This window comes from Notolepis coatsorum (assembly GCF_963971535.1).
Source record: "Notolepis coatsorum genome assembly, chromosome: 17".
Lineage (NCBI taxonomy): Eukaryota > Metazoa > Chordata > Actinopteri > Aulopiformes > Paralepididae > Notolepis > Notolepis coatsorum.
The window spans coordinates 101,421,797-101,441,807 of record NC_140181.1 but is presented as its reverse complement, the minus strand read 5'-3'; the positions used below and the strand labels follow the sequence as shown (position 1 = coordinate 101,441,807).

Below are 20,011 nucleotides of genomic sequence, written 5' to 3'. Positions count from 1 at the left end.
AGAATTCTCGCCACACACATACTCGGCACGTAAATATATTAAATAGCGCCGTGCAAGCTAAGTATCCTAGCAGCCTTGAGTCCTGAGCTGTGGTGCGTAAGGACGTCATCACGTAACGTTGGTTGTTAGTGAGTGTGCTGAGCCGAGGCTGAACGGAGCCAAACTTGGAAAATCGATATATCGAAACTTTGCGACCACGTTTCATGTTTATTTCGAGGAAATAATTTATCGCGATATTTATCGTTATCGTTTTATCGCCCAGCCCTAACTTCTCCATAGACAAATAGAGCTGGCAGAGGATGGTATAATGATGTACATAAGCCTGGCGAAGAAAGTGTTAAAAACAACGGCACGAGAAAAGAATTTAATCACAAGAAATAGCTAGCAATCAAAGGCCCTTTGAAATAAGAAGGTTTTCAGGCCTGCTTTGAAGAGTCCAGGCTCTGTGGTGCCCTCAGCTGGATGATTCATTAGGTTACTTCTTCATCATATTTCAGATTCAGAGTTTTATTTGCCACATGGAAGCAATACAATCATACAGTTTATACAAAATCATAAATACAGTTCTGTATCATTAAGGGGTTCCGCTTGGCATCACTCATGCACTCCCTCGCGTATGTGCACGCGCACTGAATAAATTCCACAAATGTACCTTTAATACCAGTATTAGTCTGACCACACCCCTCATCAGCTTACCTTTATAAGCAGGTGTGTGGTCACCTGCTCTCCTCCTTCTCGCTTTCACCACAAGGAAGTGCCTCGGTAGTACCCCACTTGACGTGTTGATTAGTTGAAAAGAGTTGTGACAAGTCTACATTGTGCTTAATTTTTTCTTCTCTCATATCTGTTGTAAAGAAAAAGTTTGGGTCATAATGTATTCTGCGGAGAGTAGACCCGCTCCATTCCCACCTCCGTCGTGCGTTCTGGTGCTGGGCTGTTGCCACTTTCGTGGTTGCCGACCCAGCCCAGTAGACAGCCGATGGATAGTTTGCCTCTCCGAAGAGCCGAGGAGTCGGTGCCGTCGCTCCGGCAATGGCCTGATCTCGACTCTGGTTCTTCTGGTTCCAGGGAATCGTCCGTTGGTGAACGGTCGGTTGTTTTGGAGCCGGAGGATTTGCGACGCAAACTTTTCGCGTCTGCCCGTTCACGTCGCAAGATGGTAGCATGCAGGCGCGAACGGCCTGGGTTTGGGGAACTGCTGGAGACCAGCGAGGATGCGTCCGGCTCTGGATTTCCGATGGAAACTGAGGACTTCATGGAAGAGACGGACGGATTCTTGTATGATGGTCCCGTGGAGGAGAGTATCCCTCCTCAGGAAACACCGGAGGGGGGAGAAATGGCTCCATGGGGCTCCCTGTTCGAGGATGTCGAGGAACCACCTTGGCCTCATCAGCAGGATGCCCTATTGTCGGCCACATCAGACTGTGGCTCCTTGACCAGTTGCAGCCTGCTGCATGTGAGGGATGCGGGTTCGGTGGAGGAAGGTCCGCAGGGGGAACTGCAGGCTTTGTTTCCCGAGCTCATGGCGGTAGCCGCCGCCGCAAACGGCGTGCCGCTGCCGCTGCCATTGCCTGCACCTGTCCCTGATGATCTCATAGGTCATCGCTGGCAGCGTCGCCCAGTGAGAGGGGTGGACGTTGTCTACCCATTTTTCCCCTCAATGGGGGCCTATGTTCGTCAGGGTCAGGCGGTTTCCAACATCATGGGACTACTAACCCCCACCTACATACCAGTTACGCGGGTGTCGGGGTTAGTCAAAGGTATGGGGGAGGGCGTGCCTCGGCTTGACAGTCCGATGGCCGCTCTCCTCTGTCCGGATATGGTGTGGGAACCCTTATGCAAGCCGGTCCTCCAGGGGAAATCGGCTAGGCGATTGGCTTATTGGGGTGACCAGTCATTCATCGCTGGTACACAATCGCTGGCTGCGGCGTCTAACATCGCCCGCCTGGCTAGATTTGTATCGGGGATTATGACGGGCGGCACGGATCTGAACGAGGTAAAATGCGATCAGATCACCCAGGCGGCAGGAGCTGTCCTGCACCTTTCCCAGGTGCTGGCCATAGCCATGGGGAAAGTGCGCGCCCTGGCTACCCTGGGCCAGCGTCATCTTTGGCTGGAGCAGGCCCGTGTGCCGGAACGGAAGAAAGCCCCTCTTCTGACGGCCGCCCTCTCCGACGCTGGTCTGTTCGGGAAGGCCCTGCGGTTGATGACCTCAACATGCAGAGAGATGGCAGAGGAGAGATCCATCCTCCAACCCCATTTTCCGCCTCCCGTCCTTGCCGGTGGAGTCAGAAGGCTTCCGCGACGTCGAGCTGTCTCCGTCGCCCCTACCACTGCCTCCGCTGCTGGCCCTTCCAAGAAGGCCAGGAGAAGAGACGGCGCTTCTGCTACCGCCGGCCCATCCACGACCGGAGGAGACGGTAGGGAACGTCGTGACCAGCAGACAGTAACCTACCGTCCCTCCGGGGCTCCTCGGGGTGGCAAGACTCGAGCGGCGCGAGGTGGCAGACGCCGCTGAGAGTGACTTTTCCCCTCTGTGTCCCCTCTCCTTTACACCCTCCCCGGCCCCTCTATGATTTTGTGCCTTAAAACATTATGATAAATAAAGAAGTTCCCCGACATAAGGGGGACTATGTTTTGGCCGAACAAACTGTGTGTTTCTTCAACAATTCATATGGTGGGGTTGTGTAAATATGAATCTGCACTTTTACGTTGTGAGATGAGTCGTGTTGTGTTACGAGATTAAGCAAGGTCTGCAACATACACTCAGTAATAGGTTCTATTAGCTTGATGCTCCACATGCAGGTAGAAACTGGTGTTATTCCATTGCTTGAACTAAGTATATGTGTCTCACAATGCTGTGTTGTTAAGTTGCAGTAATACTCGTACACGCACGTTCCACGGCCTAGCCGTTACTCTCGGTCAGCGTTTTTTGCTATGTACGACATAGTCAACGGGTGTAGGATTCACACACATGCGACTTGTTTTTGTTGTAAATCCTGTTCACATTTTGTGGGTAGCGGGCATTGTATTAGCTTACGCTATACATTAGCATTCTACCGGAGGTTTTCAAAATGGCTACGGTTGTTTTCTGTGTGTAGGGAACAAAGGGTTTTTTGTGAGGGGGTGTCGAATAAACCCCTCCTTCCCACTTGATTGGTTTAGGGGATTTTTATCTCTTCTGCTGAGCCAGTCAGGGCCGAGCCGGTGAGACGTCTTGGCAGGGGGGGGGGGGGGGGGGGGGGGAGGGTTATCCTGCCAACTCCTATTACAGAGAGGAGTCAAAAAGGCAGCATTTCCCCCCGTCATAGCGGTGTTGTTATGGCGACGCCTTCCATGAGTTGCGGTGTCTTAAGGTGTCGAGTTAGAGCGTAGGGCTCACAGGTTTACATAAATCGAGCGCAGCAGACCCGAGTCAGTTGGTCACGTGACTCACGGTTTGCATGTCTTTCTCATGACTACCACTCGCGTGGGAAGGTTTTCTGGGAGGGTCTAGTCTTTACTCTCTGATTAAAGAAGAGTGACTGGATGTAAAATCATGTGAAAACAGGTTTTTTACTCCCAGCTGTGCAGTTGGGTTCATACGGGTGATGCTTCTTCTTTATTATTATAAAGAGTTGGATGTGTCTAGATGAATTGGAAATGGGGGCCCCTGATGGAAACAAGACTCTCAGGTCTGCCTCCCCTTACCGATTGTGTGTTTTGAGCCGTACTATGTTGTACCCTTTCTGCAATCTGTTGGTTAAAGTTTTCATTCATTCATTCATGGAGTTGGTTGCATCCCGCCCTCTTGTCGTTCCCCTGGGCGTCTTGGGGATTCAATAAGATGGTCTAAATAGCCTATGGTCTAAATAGCCTATGTGTGCGTTGGATATGCCCAACGCACACATAGTGCTAACTCAGGATGTTCTGTTGGACATTAGGTAACTGACTGGCGCGCCTTGATTGCTTGGGGTTAAAACAGCGTTTTTATAAAGCAATCGGGATGGGGGTTTTTCCTCTTCCGACGCCCTGTGTGGTTGTCGACGGGTTCTCGTTCATATCAGGGGATGATGACGGAATGGATCTGAACATATGTGGAAGGGTCTCACGCCCTGGGGGTGGGCTGCCGGGCGCGGTTCGCACCAGAACGTCTGAGTGGCGCCTTCTTTTTATGTTTAAGATCAACACGCATATCTGCCCCTTCTCCTGGAGTTGGCATGTCGGCGTGGTTAGGGCACGGGACTGGTTCTGGTCGCGCTGGTCCGGATCAGTTGAACCCGTTGTCCGCCGGGGATGCAGATCTGCTGTTCTGGTACCCTGAGGGACTTGGGTTTTTTCAGGGGGAAAAATGCTAGGTCGGTCCGGGTGTCACAGGGTTGGGCGCTATGGAACCCTTGTTGGGTACATTGTATTCTACTCTGTCGTAATGGCTTACGGCTGTGCCAGCCTGTACGCGTCCGATCTCGTCGGATCTCGGCCGCCATACAGGTTGGTCTTGGTTAGTACTTGGTTGGGTGACCTCCTGGGAATACCAAGTACGGTGCTGGGGCTGGTTTTCCATTCTTACGCTCTTCTCTTACGCATGGCGAAGAGGGGCCTGTTGGGGTGGTCTTGACCTCCTCGGGGGACCCTGTGCTCCCCGTATCACCGGGCCCGGTCCGAAGTAATGTTTCGTTGACCTGTAGGCCCGGGATAACCCTGTTGGAAACTGGAACACGGGCTGCGGCAGCGCAGGTGTGTTTTGGGTTTTTTTCCTGAGGGGTTATGGGACCAACCACCGCATGGGGTAACACCCAGGGTGCGATCCACGGGGGGAGCTCGGTCCGCTATAGCTCCCCTAGATCAGACATCAGCTCCCCTGGGGGTCTCTAAAGCTCCCCTGGGGGTCTCTAAATTACTGAAAATAAATGCTACTTTTGCCATGCATTTCTCATTTTTCTGTAATTTTCTGTATCATCATCGTGTATAATAATAAACGTATGCTATTTTGGATGTATGATTAATGATTTGCGCACTAATTCACACGTAATATGGCAACATGCATGCTATTCTTGCAATTACCATTCGGAGCGCGGCGGCGCTGCAGCCTGCACGCACGCACGGCACAAATCAAACTTGACCCACTTTGCTCCGGTGGGGACTATTATTGACAACGCCCGGTGACCGTGCCGGCGCCTGCCCTGCGGTCGTATCAGAACACAGGATAGGATACTGTAGACAGTGTTGGATGATGATCTATCATCTAACTAAATGGATACTTTTTTTTTATCATGGAATGTGCTGTGGAAGCCCAGACCGTCCAGACGGCCGGACCTCAACAAGTGAGTTGTCTAGTATTATTAGGGGTGGGAATCACCAGTTTAATCACGATACGATACGATATCGATTCTTTGGACAACGATACGATATTATCCGATATCACACAGTCTGCCACGATACGATACGATTCGATTCAGGTGCCTGCGATCGATATGAGACGATATTATGTGCCCATTTAATACAATCAGTAACATTTAAATCAACAAACAAAAAAGGCAATGGAAATATCATGACATTTTTATTTTTGAGCTCTTCCAGACATTTAAATGAAAAACAATCTATTGTTTTTAATACAAATAGACCTCCTGTTCACTGTTTTTGGTTCATTTCTTTTTTTTTTCTCGATATTAATATCCTATTCACTGTCACAGAGCTGTATTTTGGCTGGAAAAGCATATTGGGAGTCCCAAGGTGCAGTACCGGCCAGATCCTGTTAGTGGGGCTATCCCCGAGAATGCACCCTCCCAGTCCCCACTTCTCTCTGCCTATGGCTCTGGGTTAGCTTGTTAGCTCACGCTAAAGTAACGTTATCTTCGATCTTTAACGCGACGTGGGCATAATGGAGTGACGAGGATTGCAAAGCAGGTTAGATGCATTGGACCCGTTGTGGAATAAAACAGCAGGGACATGTTTTGGGTCACAGAATAGGCACACTAGTCTTGCTCTAGTAGTGACGCTCTAGACGCTACTGGCAGCTGTTGATGTTAAACGGAGTTTGAGTTTCACAACACTGGGCGCGGGGCGATGACGTCGCCGTCGCCGGATTTTCAAAATAAGAGTATCGCAATATGAATCAATCTTTTTACGTGGCATCGATCCTATTTGATTATTGATAATAGATCGATATATCGATCTGGATCAATGTATCGTCCCACCCCTAAGTATTATGTGTTCTGTAGTTACTGAAACTGATTGAATATATGACAGGATTCAAGAGGTTTATTTGTCACTTACATACATACATAAGGCCTACAGGCTACAGGCTACAGTAACGTCTGCGAGTGCGATCACAGAATCCTCCAACAGTCCGACTGCTCCGCGCCGCGTACGCGAACGCGAGGGAGTGCATGAGTGATGCCAAGCGTCACCCCTAATTAACAGAACTTGGTTATAGTCATAACCTATCGTTCTACCATGGGCCAAAGGAGCAGGAAGAAGAATAAATCGTATGGTTACCTGCCCCCTATTCCTAAACTAAACAAGTATCACTTGATGGTCGGCGTACAACCTAATTTACATAAAATAATCATTTATACCATATTACAAAGAAACAAACAATCCACAGATTAAACAAGAAAAAAATTATAATAATAATAATAATAGTTACTTCTTCATCGTGGCCGAGGCCGATGTAAAATCCTCTTCGTGGTGCGTAGCCTTTCTGCAGTAGATATTCCAGGGCCTGAAGGATTCCCTGGGGGGGGGGAGAGAAAGGAGTATTTTGTCTAGATTGGTTGGACTGACATGTGTATCATATTTGCATATACGTTTTCGGTAAGTCAAATGTGTGCACAGGCTAACCATCTTCATGTTTATGTTTATTAGGATCCCCATTAGTCATCATCGACGTGTTGACTATTCTTCCTGGGGTCCTCACAGAGATACACATACAAATATGAAACATTCAGTATAAATCAGTCATATATCACATACATAATCAATAAAAATATTTATATTTATTGATGAAGGATTGCACTACAACTCGTACACCTTACTGTAAATTGTACCTAAATTGTACCTCATCCCATTTCTGCTTTGCACTATATAGTACTGTACATTAGTACACTGCATAGTATTGTATATTATATGGTAACTCAGAACATTGTACATAATGTCTATACCGAACACTGTGACCTCATTTTCTTCTTCTAAATTACATGCTATACTATGTTATTTGATACTATCTTGTCTAGCACAGTCTCTGGAGCGTAACAGTAAGAAGCATTTTGTATGAAAGTATTCTGTACTTCTGTATGACAACTATTAAAGAAACTTGAAACTTGAACTTGAAAATTAAACAAAAGTTCATAGGTGAATCCATTTCACCATACCTTTAAAACAAAAACAAAGTAAACAGAAGAAGTTTGGATAACAACATGGCTGCAGCTACACTCATGCATGACATATTGATTTCCTCCCGGATTATGGCTCCTTTAAGTTTCTTTTTGAAACTGTCCTTGTTTTCCGTCCATATGATATGTAATGGGATCCTATTCTAATATGTTATGGCTCTATACATTGCTGTTTTCTTGAGAGCATTGGTTCTAGGCAGAGAGATAGGGTAAAGCGACTACTTGAATCTTCAATGAGGCGATCACACACACACACCGTTCCAGCTGATGTCTCACCATAACGGACTGCTTGTTGTCAATGGTCCCTCTGCCGTAAATGAAGCCGTCGATCTCCTTGGCAGAGAACGGCGGAGCCTCCCACCCGTCGGCCTCTGAGGCGGGAACCACGTCGATGTGGGCCAGCAGCATGTAGGGGGCCAGGGCGGGGTTGGAGCCCGGGACCCAGAACAGGTGGCTGTATTCGGCCACAACCTCATGACGGACCAGGCTTGAAGAGAAAACAGCCGGGAAAGCTGGCGTGGGAAAGAAATGTCAATGAAATGTCATTCTAATTATTATTTAATTTCTATTTTAGAATGTATATACATTTTTAGAATGTATATGCTTGACTGTATTCTTATTTTTGACTAGCTAAACATTTTAATTGTGAGCGATCTGTGGTGCTGAATTTCCCTTGAGATTAATAAAGTACTTCTATTCTATTATAGCCTCATTATCTTTAATGAATTCACAAAACAGAAAAACTGAAACAGAAGCACCCCAATCCACACTACCCCCTTTATGACAGCTTGACGGGGACATTTACCATCTCTCTCTCTCTTAGCCTTGGGATATGTGTGAGATTATGTACAAAATAAATCGCTGTTGTTTTCAATGAAGTGGTCTTTAACATACTGTAACACTTCTGGTTTGAGGGTTTTGAGCTTCAAAATAAAATGTACTTTAATTTTAAAATGTTTTTACTTAGTTAGCATTTTGTATGTATTAACAAACACATTATATGCAAGACAAAATATTGCACATTGAAGCAAGTGTCAGTTTCAATTAAACTAAACTAAACTAAAATGTCACATTCAGACTAGCCTTAACAGATGCACGTTAGAGTACGTTTTGGTAATACACGCTATAAAAAAGTATCTGACTCTGATCTCTAAATTAAGGATAAAACCACTGAACTATAAAAAAAATTCAGTGGATATAACCCTGCTTTCAAGATTCAAGCATTTCTTTTTTTTTAAGATTTTATTTATAGCATTTTCAGCTTTTTTGGTCAACGCAGGACCTTTTGGCCATGCAGGACCGACAGAGGCGAGAGGGTGAAACGGGTGGAGAAGACATGCGGCATATGGCCACCGGGTCGGGGAATCGAACCCGGTGCGACCGATTCGCGACTCAGCGCGCTATGTGGTGTGCTACTGGAGCGCCCCCAAGATGCAAGCATTTCTATCTAAATATAAATGGAATACAAATGTATTTTAAAGGATATTTAGTGACACAAGTGATCAATTTGGGTCTTACACAATAAAGCAGTGAGGAGCTGTCCTACCAGTTTTACCATATTGTCCCCCTATTCAGCCTTTCTCTATCTCTAGACGTCTCACTGTCCTTTATTGTCATTATTATTTATTTAGCTTATGTTTTACGTGTTGTTTTGTTGCTCTGTAAAGCGCCCTCGGGTTTTGTGAAAATATATACATAAATCCAAAGCTATTATTATTATTAGATAGAGAGGGTGGGGGTTCAAGTTCAAGATTTGTTTGGTTTGTACAAGTACATTATAGTGAGATGCTTGGTTCTGCATGAGCCTCCTGAGAATGTGCTTCATACAGTGAAAAGGGTCCAAACACTATACAAGATATACGATATACAAACTAAAGTACAACCTAAAGTACGAAATTAAATACAAAATGCAAACAATGAGGTACAAAATGCAAACTCTTTTAAAATGCAGAATGCAAAAATGAGGAATGGATGTAGTGCAAATCTTTTTGTAATAAATAGATACAAATCATGGTGTGGTGTCTAAAGTGAATGTTAAAGGTGAGTGTCTTGTTTAAAGTGAATGTGTGCATGTGGAGGTGTGTGTGCAATGAATGTAGATGGATGGGTTAGTGTTGCATAGAGTCATGTTGCATAGTATCAAAGAAGACAGTGTGGGGTGGGTGGGGGACACTGTACAACTGTACAAGCAAAACTGTACATTGGAATATTGACGAAACCATACTTGGCCATTTACTGTACATTGGAGGGGGTTGGGTTAGGACATTTACAGGGGCCAGTTTCGAATTGCAGTCTCCCGTAGGTGTTCTTTGAGAGTGGTTTTGAAAGTGGGTAGTGATTGACATTCCTTTACAGCTTTGGATAGGGCGTTCCACATTGATGTGGCATAATTGCGAAACGTGTTTAGTCTCTTGTTTGAGCCGAATCTGGGTTTAACATGATTTGTGGAGCTCCCTCTGGTGTTGTGATCGTGGTACGTGGTATTCACTGACCTTTGGGAAGTATTTTGACATGTACATGCAGGGAACAAACTAAACTTTTTGACTTACCAGCCATTTGGCTGGTAGATTTTTAAAAGTACCAGCCGGGCAGATTTTTTACTAGCCAAAAATAAATAGCTTTTTAGTATATCGCCATGTGTTATTATTACATATAATACTCTCATATGCTATTTTCAATTAATATCATAAACAACATAAGGAATATTAGCATAATTTTGAGTGGACTGAAGGAATGAGTCAGCGTTAATAGTTTTAAATGCAAATAATTTATTGAAACATAGAAGTGGGGTCGGGACACACACACACACACTGTGTTTCAACTCACCACCCCTGCATCATATTGTATGTCTTCAAACTTCCACTCCTCTCAAATTTTTTTATATTTGAATATCAACATTATCTGTCCATCCTCAGTAATCCTCAGTTTACTATAATATACTCCTGTCCTGAGTCCTGACTAGTGACTCCGTCGTCTTTCCAAACGCACTCACACACACAAGGAAGGGGAGAGTGCCCCTCCCCCCCCCCCCCCATTTCCCTTTCCTCAGTGCTGTTTATGGCTCTGTCTCGTCTGATCATCAGGATTAGCTTATTAGCTTGTTAGCTTACGCTAACGTTGTAGTGATTGGTACATAAACGTTAATTTCGGGCGATGTGGGCATAAAGGAATGGCGACGGTGCAAAGCATGTAGCTGCATTGGACTCTTTGTGAGAAGAAAAAAACATCACAGACTTATTTCGCGTCTGTAGGCGCACTGCTGTGTTAACGCTGCTCTGTTTAACGCTGCTCTGTTTAATGCTGCTGCTCTGTTTTCAAGAAACAACACGGAGTGGACGGATATCATATGACTCGCGGAGTTGCTAAGGGTTTTTCAAAATAAGAGTATCATATGAACCTGAACGTTGCTAGCTGCCGGAGCCCAGATATTATGACTGGAGCTGCGCTTGGGGTGGCAATGAGACCCGCACAGGATTTTCAAAATAAGAGTATCGATATGAACTACACGCCAGCTGGCAGGCATAGAGCTGCCGCGATTACCGCATTACCGCGGTATCGCTGTTACATCACGGCCACCGCAGAGTAGGCTGAATACCGCATCACCGCTGTTTTTTATAATAATAATAATGAAGTACCCTCCTCTCGTTGGGCTTTCGGCTCTGCAGATATACCCTACTCCTCTATCGAGGTTCCAAGCGACCCTATTGGGTACCAGAAAAGTCACGTGAAACATTGCAGACCACTGATTGGTCAGAAGAGAGACGCGTCACACGTTGGGAGCGTCCTGCAGTTTTTTACATCCTGAATGTCAGCCATTGATCAGAGCTCATCACAATACGGCTAATAACGTTAGCTTTAGCTCCCCGCCGGAGTGGACTACCATCGCTCATCAGGAGTACTAAACGAGACATAATGATTTTACTGTCTGCAACGAATGTTATAATAAAAGCCCTTCGTTCTATACACTTGTCTGATTGAAAACTTTATTAACAGACCGCAGAATGGGACAACTCGGCACGCTCTGAGCAAAGAAAGGAACTGAGATGGTCCGGTAAATACGCTGATGTTATTGAACGTATAACTATATAATGGTAATGCCACAAAACGAATGCCTTTATTATAAAGTAGTAACTTTATAGTAATAATAATAAGAAAGGGTCGGGGGGGTAACCACCCCTGCCCGCGACACTGAGTGAACGGCGCACGACCAGAGGGGAAACTTCGAATCCGTGTTTCACTTTCAATAACTAATGCGTGCTTGCCGAATCCCAAACAATATTCATGCTGCAAAGTCATCCTCTAAAGATCGACATTTAGACTAGAGGCAGGCTATATGCTATAAAAAGTAGACTACTACTAAAAAAAAAAAATGCATTCAAACTTTTTTTTTTTAATTTTTTTTGTGCGTGCGGTAATAACCGCGGCGGTAGGAAATATTTTACAAATCCGTGCGGTAAGGAAAACATCAATACCGCGGCAGCTCTAGGCAGGCAGACTATTATTTTAGACGCCAGACGGTAAATCTACACGCATTTGGCGATGGGCGCCCAGTTATTTTGTTCCCTGTGTACATGGGTACCTTGGTCGTGTAGTGTATCTTGTAGACCAGGCCCATTGCAAGTTGCTGTACTCTGTCGTCTACTCTAAGCCATCCTAGGTTGTCAAAGTGGGCAGGGATGAGGTGGGTTCTAAGAGTAAGGTCAAGCAGTAGTCTGACCAGCTTGTTTTGAGATGTTTGTAATTTTGTTTTTAGCGCTTTTGAGGTGCTTTGGTACCATGAGGTGCAAGCATAGTCGTAGTACCCTTGAATGAGTGCTCCTGCCAGAGTCTTCAGGGTATTTTTGTTTACCAGAGAGGAGATCCGGTACAAGAATCGAGTTCGTTGGTTGACTTTTTTTTATTACATTGGATGCCATTTTGTCACAGGAAAGATTTGCCTCTAGGATGGAACCTAGGTAGGTAATTTCATCTTTCCTTGTGACAATATTGTCACCCACTGTAACTGAGAAGCTGTTGGTCTTGCTGAGTTTGTTATTTGAACCGAAGAGAATGGGCTCTGTTGTGAAGGGCCAGATTAAAGCTGAGAATCTACGTTTTATTGTTTTATATACCTTGTATATTATTTATATATATAAGTTATATCCCTTTAAGCCTGCGTTTGAATCATAGTAATATTCGCTTTCCTCATTGGATAATGCCCTTGACGTTCTCGGCGCCAGGCAACGCGCCCCTGAAGTCAGGTTCAAAGGCGAGTCTGGGCATGTTGGAACATGCCTGGTGCCGGCGCATTGATTCGAGACGAGAGCTGAGGCTTGGCACTAGAAAGCCACTTAAGTATATATATCGTGGAAGGCGCAGCAGCAGTAGTGTGATTCTAATGTAGTGTGAAGCAGTTCGTCTAAACAGAGTGTTGTGAACCTAACGTGCGAAGTGAATAGTAAAAGTGTCAGAGTTAATGCAGTAACGTCAAGTTCGACTTAGCTTAATGTGAAGTAAAGAGTTGTCATTTAGTGTGAATCGTGTGACAGCAGTTCGTTCGGTATGTAGCATTACCCAGCAGTTAGTTCGTTTAGTAACTAGTGAAACCTTAGCAAGTGTGCGTGGACTTAGTAATTAGTGCCAGTACACGAGGAGGGCCTAGTCGTGGACCTACTGGACATGTGCATATTGGAACCTACGGCGGCGATTGCAGAACCAGTATTGGTTGGATTATAGTGATTGTGGAACGTACTACCGTGGAGAAGAGCCTCGTTAATACCCACTGTCGTTTGGATTTAACCACCTTGAAGATCTTACCTCGGGCTAGCTTCGAGGACCGAAGCTAGCTGGCTATAGTCATTGCTATCGGGCAATTGGATTACAGCTATTGCTTTGTTGCTGAGCATTTGGATTACAATGACTGGATCTATACGAGAACCCCTTCTTCTTCAAGTGAACAGACTGAGTATCCGAACATTCTTCTTTCCTCCAGAGCTTACATCTCTGGGAGGATACCCCCTGTCTCCAGCGGTACCATCGTTTGCCCCTATAGTGCCATCCTACGCCAGGCGGCGTTTAGTCTAGTATCCCAGCTTAGGAATTATTCATTCCAACTGACTTTGCTACTGACTGACTTTATTCATATTCTTCGCCATACAAGCGCGACCCTTAATTCCCATTCTGTACAATTGCTGCATAATAATAAATACTCTAAATGATATGTCTTTGTCACCGTGCCGTATTATTCTGAGTGTCTGCCATATTATAACTGTACTTTCTGGCAAGTAATAATAATGATAATTAGCAGTGGTTTAATCTATCACAATCTTTAATACAGTCAGGGTTTTGTAACCCCTCAGTTACAGGCTCTGTTTTCCCCAGGTGTAATGATAGTTTGTTATCAGCGAGCCAGGTGCAGATTTTGCCTAGTTCCGAGCTGAGGGTTTTTTCAACCTGTAACTTGTTCCTGTCAGAGACCAGCAGGGCTGAGTCGTCCGCAAACAGGAACAAGTTGCAGACACATTCATTCATTTCATTCATTCACAACATGTCATTTGCATAAATTAGGAACAGTAGCGGTCCTAGTATGCTTCCTTGTGGAACACCACAGCTCACTGTGAGGGGGGGGGATAGGGTACCGTTTACGATCACACAACCGTTATTGTGTGTACTACTGAGCCGTACTGTATTGTACCCATTCTGCAATCTGTTAATACAATTTTCAATCAATCAATCAACCCCTTAACTTGACAGTTGCACAAACACTTAAAAGGAGTTGTATATCATACTGTACCTTTCCTTAAGAGGGCGTCGAACTCGCGCAGAGCACTGGTGTTCATTTGTGTTTCAGTGAAAGACACGGTCGGAATGCGGATGGCTTCTGTATGAATGAACAGATATATTAAATCATTTGGATCGATCTGCACAGAGCAAACAGATACACACACACAGACACACGCACACACACACACGTGGTGTGTACCGTAATATCCAACTATTAAATTTAGATACAAAAGCATGTAAAAATGTAAAACCTTTGAAATTAGCAAGCAGCTCCTCTCTCTGGCGTCCGTTGATATCAAGCACAACATTGTTTGTCTGTTCCCACTGTGCAAGTTGAAGCCCGACATTTACATCCAACGAGAGTGTTCTGACAGTGGCCACAGTGAATAACACTAGCACAACGGATAGCAAGCAAAAAAGAAGAATCTTTAAAATCTTGAATATCTTGAACTTTGCTCCATGGTCCGTCATCTTTCTTTCATGTGTGTGTTGGTCATTCTATGATGTTGACATCGGTGTGCGTCAAGCCGGCCCACACTCCTACGCTGAGCTGTCTCTCTCTACGCCTCTACGTCACAGCAGCATGCTACTGTAACAGAAAGGTCGTCCAACTCTATGGTAGGAGAATGGAGTCAGCCGTGAATTTGTACTTCCGGGCAGAGACGGACAAAATACTTTCAAAATAAAAGTTCCCATTGCAATTCCGTTTTAAAAAAAGTTTTCTGCATAAAATATTGAAAAGGTTCAAGAGAATAAGTGAATTAACGGTGAAATGTCAGTTAAGTAATAATGTGTATATTTATATATACAGTATGTGAACGACAGTCATCAGCCGATGAACGGTTTCATCTTGACCCAAGTTTACTTCCTGTTGCTAATAATGTTAGCTGTTGATTGATTGATTGATTGATTGATTGATTGATTGATTGATTGATTGATTGATTGATTGATTGATTGATTGGTTGATTGATTGATTGGACACTTTATTAACAGATTGCAGAATGGGTACAATACAGTACGGCTCAATACAAACAACTGCTAAGAGGATGCAGACCAGAGAAAGACTTTTGTCTAGTTTACATAAGGGTCCTCCATTTTCAATTCATCAAGATTTATGACATACACGACATACAAATATACAGTACTGTTTATTAAGAAAAAGAGATAATAAAAAAATTTAAATATACATTGGAAGGGGAAGAAACTGTACATTGGAGGGGTTTGGATACATTTTGACATTTACCGGGTCCAGTTTTTTTTATTTCTTTATTTTTAGCATTTTTACAGCTTTACTGGTCACACAGGACCGACAGAGGAGAGGGTGAACGGGAGGAGATGTGGGGAAGACATGCAACAAATATCACTGGGAGCGGGAGGCAAACCCGGGACGGCCGCGTAGGTGTGCGAGGCACTATGCTGTGCGCCACGAGGATGCCCACCGGGGCCAGTTTCTAATTGCAGCCACCCGTAGGTGCTCTTTGAGAGCGGTTTTGGAGGAGGGTAGGGATTCACATTCCTTTACGGCTGTGGGTAGGGCGTTCCACATTATTGTGGCATAATTGCGAAAGGTGTTTAGTCCCTTGTTTGAGCCGAATCTGGGTTGAACATGATTAGCTAATACCAATAACTGACAAACTGGTCCAAACTGTTCCCGAGCAACAGAATTCTAGTGAAACCATCTATAGGCCACATATGGCCTGATAAAAGTTAGTCTCTTCTTTCATTAATAAAGGAGGTTAAACCCATGACCCTGATGAATGTTAATTGTCTCTTTCATTAGTAAAGAAATCCCCAACGCCCCAACCCTGGACACTTTCAAAACTGCTCTCAAAACACACCTCTTCACCAAGGCTTTCCCCATTAGTTAGTTTAGAGTTTCAAGTTTCTTTAATAGTTGTCATACAGAAGTACAGAATACTTTCATACAAAATGCTTCTTACTGTTACGCTCCAGAGACTGTGCTAGACAAGATAGTATCAAATAACATAATATAGCATGTAATTTAGAAGAAGAAAATGAGGTCACAGTGTTCGGTATAGACATATGTACAATGTTCTGAGTTACCATATAATATACAATACTATGTAGTGTACTAATGTACAGTACTATCTAGTGCAAAGCAGAAATGGGATGAGGTACAATTTAGGTACAATTTACAGTAAGGTGTACGAGTTGTAGTGCAATCCTTCATCAATAAATATAAAGTGTGGGGAGTGGGTGCTACAGTGTGTTTGTTTAAAGTGGGTGTGTGCTATAAAGTGTGTGGAGTGGGTGCTACAGTGTGTTTGTTTAAAGTGAGTGTGTGCGTGTGGATGTGTGTGCTATGTGCGTTTGGTGGTTGTTGTTGTGTAGTGTTCATTCATTGTTCGTTTAGCAGCCTGATGGCCTGGGGATAGAAGCTTCTTCTGAGTCTTTCTGTGCTCGCCTTGAGACTCCGGTATCGCTTGCCTGACCGCAGCAGTTCAAAGAGGCAGTTGTTCGGGTGACTGGAGTCTTTAATGATTCTCTTAGCCTTGCCCTTGCAACGCTTGTTGTAAATGTTCTGGAGGGTGGGGAGCCCCCCTCCAATTCAAGTTCAAGTTCTTTAATAGTTGTCATACAGAAGTACAGAATACTTTCATACAAAATGCTTCTTACTGTTACGCTCCAGAGACTGTGCTAGACAAGATAGTATCAAATAACATAATAACATAATATAGCATGAATTTAGAAGAAGAAAATGAGGTCACAGTGTTCGGTATAGACATATGTACAATGTTCTGAGTTACCATATAATATACAATACACAATACTATGCAGTGTACTAATGTACAGTACTATCTAGTGCAAAGCAGAAATGGGATGAGGTACAATTTTAGGTACAATTTACAGTAAGGTGTACGAGTTGTAGTGCAATCCTTCATCCATAAATATAAAGTGTGGGGAGTGGGTGCTACAGTGTGTTTGTTTAAAGTGGGTGTGTGCTATAAGTGTGTGGAGTGGGTGCTACAGTGTGTTTGTTTAAAGTGAGTGTGTGCGTGTGGATGTGTGTGCTATGTGCGTTTGGTGGTTGTTGTTGTGTAGTGTTCATTCATTGTTCGTTTAGCAGCCTGATGGCCTGGGGATAGAAGCTTCTTCTGAGTCTTTCTGTGCTCGCCTTGAGACTCCAAGTTCAAGTTCAAGTTCTTTAATAGTTGTCATACAGAAGTACAGAATACTTTCATACAAAATGCTTCTTACTGTTACGCTCCAGAGACTGTGCTAGACAAGATAGTATCAAATAACATAATAACATAATATAGCATGAATTTAGAAGAAGAAAATGAGGTCACAGTGTTCGGTATAGACATATGTACAATGTTCTGAGTTACCATATAATATACAATACACAATACTATGCAGTGTACTAATGTACAGTACTATCTAGTGCAAAGCAGAAATGGGATGAGGTACAATTTTAGGTACAATTTACAGTAAGGTGTACGAGTTGTAGTGCAATCCTTCATCCATAAATATAAAGTGTGGGGAGTGGGTGCTACAGTGTGTTTGTTTAAAGTGGGTGTGTGCTATAAGTGTGTGGAGTGGGTGCTACAGTGTGTTTGTTTAAAGTGAGTGTGTGCGTGTGGATGTGTGTGCTATGTGCATTTGGTGGTTGTTGTTGTGTAGTGTTCATTCATTGTTCGTTTAGCAGCCTGATGGCCTGGGGATAGAAGCTTCTTCTGAGTCTTTCTGTGCTCGCCTTGAGACTCCTGTATCGCTTGCCTGACCGCAGCAGTTCAAAGAGGCAGTTGTTCGGGTGACTGGAGTCTTTAATGATTCTCTTAGCCTTGCCCTTGCAACGCTTGTAGTAAATGTTCTGGAGGGTGGGGAGCCCCCCTCCAATTGTGCGTTCGGCTGAACGTGTCACTCTTTGTAGTGTGCTTTGGTCTTGTGCAGTGCTATTCCCAAACCAGGAGGTGATGTTGCCGGTCAAGATGCTCTCTATTCTACATGAGTAGAAGTTCTTAAGGATCTTCTGGCTGACTTGGAACTTCCTTAGGCGCCTGAGGAAGTAGAGGCGTTGTCGTGCCTTCTTCACAACACTGTTAATGTGTGTGGTCCATGTCAAGTCCTCGGATATGTAGGCTCCGAGGTACTTAAAGCTGTTGACTCTCTCAACCGGTGCCCCGTCGATGCTGAGGGGGCTGTAGTCCTTGACCCCCGACCTCCTGAAGTCCACAATCATCTCCTTTGTTTTGCTGACGTTCAGGGAGAGGCTGTTTTCCTGGCACCATCCCGCCAGGACCTTGACCTCTTCCAGGTAGGCCCTCTCGTCGTTGGCAGAGATCAGGCCCACCACCACTGTGTCGTCAGCAAATTTGACGATTGTATTGCTACTCCGCTGAGCCACACAGTCGTGTGTGTACAGGGAGTAGAGGAGGGGACTCAGAACACAGCCCTGGGGGGCCCCTATGTTGAGGGTGATGGATGAGGAGGTGCAGTTGCCTGCTCTCACCACATGGGGTCTGCCAGTCAGGAAGTCCAAGACCCACTGGCAGAGGTCATAGCCCAAGCCCAGGTCCCTGAGCTTGGCTATGAGTATGGAGGGGACTATGGTATTGAATGCCGAGCTGTAGTCGATGAATAGCATTCTCACATAGTTCCCCTGCCTCTTGTCCAGGTGTGATGCTGCTGTGTGCAGCACATGGGATATGGCGTCCTCCGTGGACCTGTTGGGGCGGTATGCAAATTGCAGGGGGTCCATGTTGATGGGGAGGGAGGAGCAGATGTAGCCCTTTACTAGCTTCTCGAAGCACTTCATGGCTATGGAGGTGAGAGCTACAGGGCGGTAGTCGTTGAGGCAAGCAGGCTTGGATTTTTTGGGTACAGGGATAATAGTGGACTTCTTCAGGCAGGTGGGGATGACAGCCTGTTCTAAGGACAGGTTAAATATGTCAGTGAATACTGGGGCCAGTTGGTCGGCACAGACTTTTAGGACGCGGCCGGGGATGCCGTCTGGACCTGCTGCCTTCCTGATATTCACTTTTTTAAAGGTCCGCCTCACCTCATGCTCTGTTACCCTGAACACTGCGCCTCCATCAGCAGCCGACCCCCCCCCCCCCCCCCATTGCCGAGGCTTGTGAGCTGGTGTTGTTATTACCAGCATCAAACCTCGCATAGAAGGTATTGAGGTCATTTGCTAAGGAGATGTCACTGTTCAGTTTGAGGGAGGCGCCTTTGTAGTCTGTCATCGTTTTGAGCCCCTGCCACATAGCTCTAGAGTCAGCTTGTTCAAACTGGAGTTCAATTTTATCCCTGTAGCGTCGTTTGGCCTCTGACACTGTCCTCCTTACGTTGTATCGCGCCACCTTGTGGTCATTCATGTTGCCTGCCTCTAGGCCGTCGTTGTATGCTTTGGTGCGCTCTCTCAGAGCTTCACGGACGGATTTGTCTACCCAGGGTTTTTGATTTGGGTAAACTTTCATTTTGGTAGTGGGGATTGTTTCTTTCACCCTAGTACAAACATAGTCCAGCACTGTCTCCGTGTAGGCATTAATGTTATCTGTGTCGCGGAACACATTCCAGTCTGTGTTGTGAAACACTGACCGGATCGTATCCTCTGACGTCACATCCCATTTCTGCACCTCTCGCGAGACTACGGGAGTACTTTTAATTCTCTGTCTGTACTTTGGTGAAAGAAAAATGGATGCGTGATCTGACTTACCGAAGCCACTATCAGAATGAGCCTTGTAGCCACCTTTAAATTGCGTGTAACAGTGATCTAGGATGTTACCGCCTCTGGTGTTGCAAGTCACATGCTGATAGAAGTCAGGCAATACCTTTCTCAGATTGGCGCTATTGAAATCTCCCAGAACTAAAATGGCGGCGTTAACATTCGCCACTTGGATTCTATTTAC

General features: G+C 45.0%; 1 protein-coding gene across 1 annotated transcript in view; it reads right to left on the bottom strand.

Moving 5' to 3' along the window:
• pm20d1.2 (peptidase M20 domain containing 1, tandem duplicate 2) overlaps nt 1-14,733 on the bottom strand; it is a 34,187-nt gene extending 19,454 nt beyond the window's left edge. Inside the window, exons 1-4 of the mRNA XM_084334167.1 lie at nt 14,387-14,733; nt 14,146-14,232; nt 7,650-7,885; nt 6,629-6,715 (exon numbers count right to left, since the gene is read on the bottom strand). Of these exons, the coding sequence (XP_084190293.1) occupies nt 6,629-6,715; nt 7,650-7,885; nt 14,146-14,232; nt 14,387-14,606 (630 nt within the window). The 5' untranslated portion in view covers nt 14,607-14,733. The remainder of the gene's footprint in view (nt 1-6,628; nt 6,716-7,649; nt 7,886-14,145; nt 14,233-14,386) is intronic.
• Between the last annotated feature and the right edge of the window lie 5,278 nt (nt 14,734-20,011).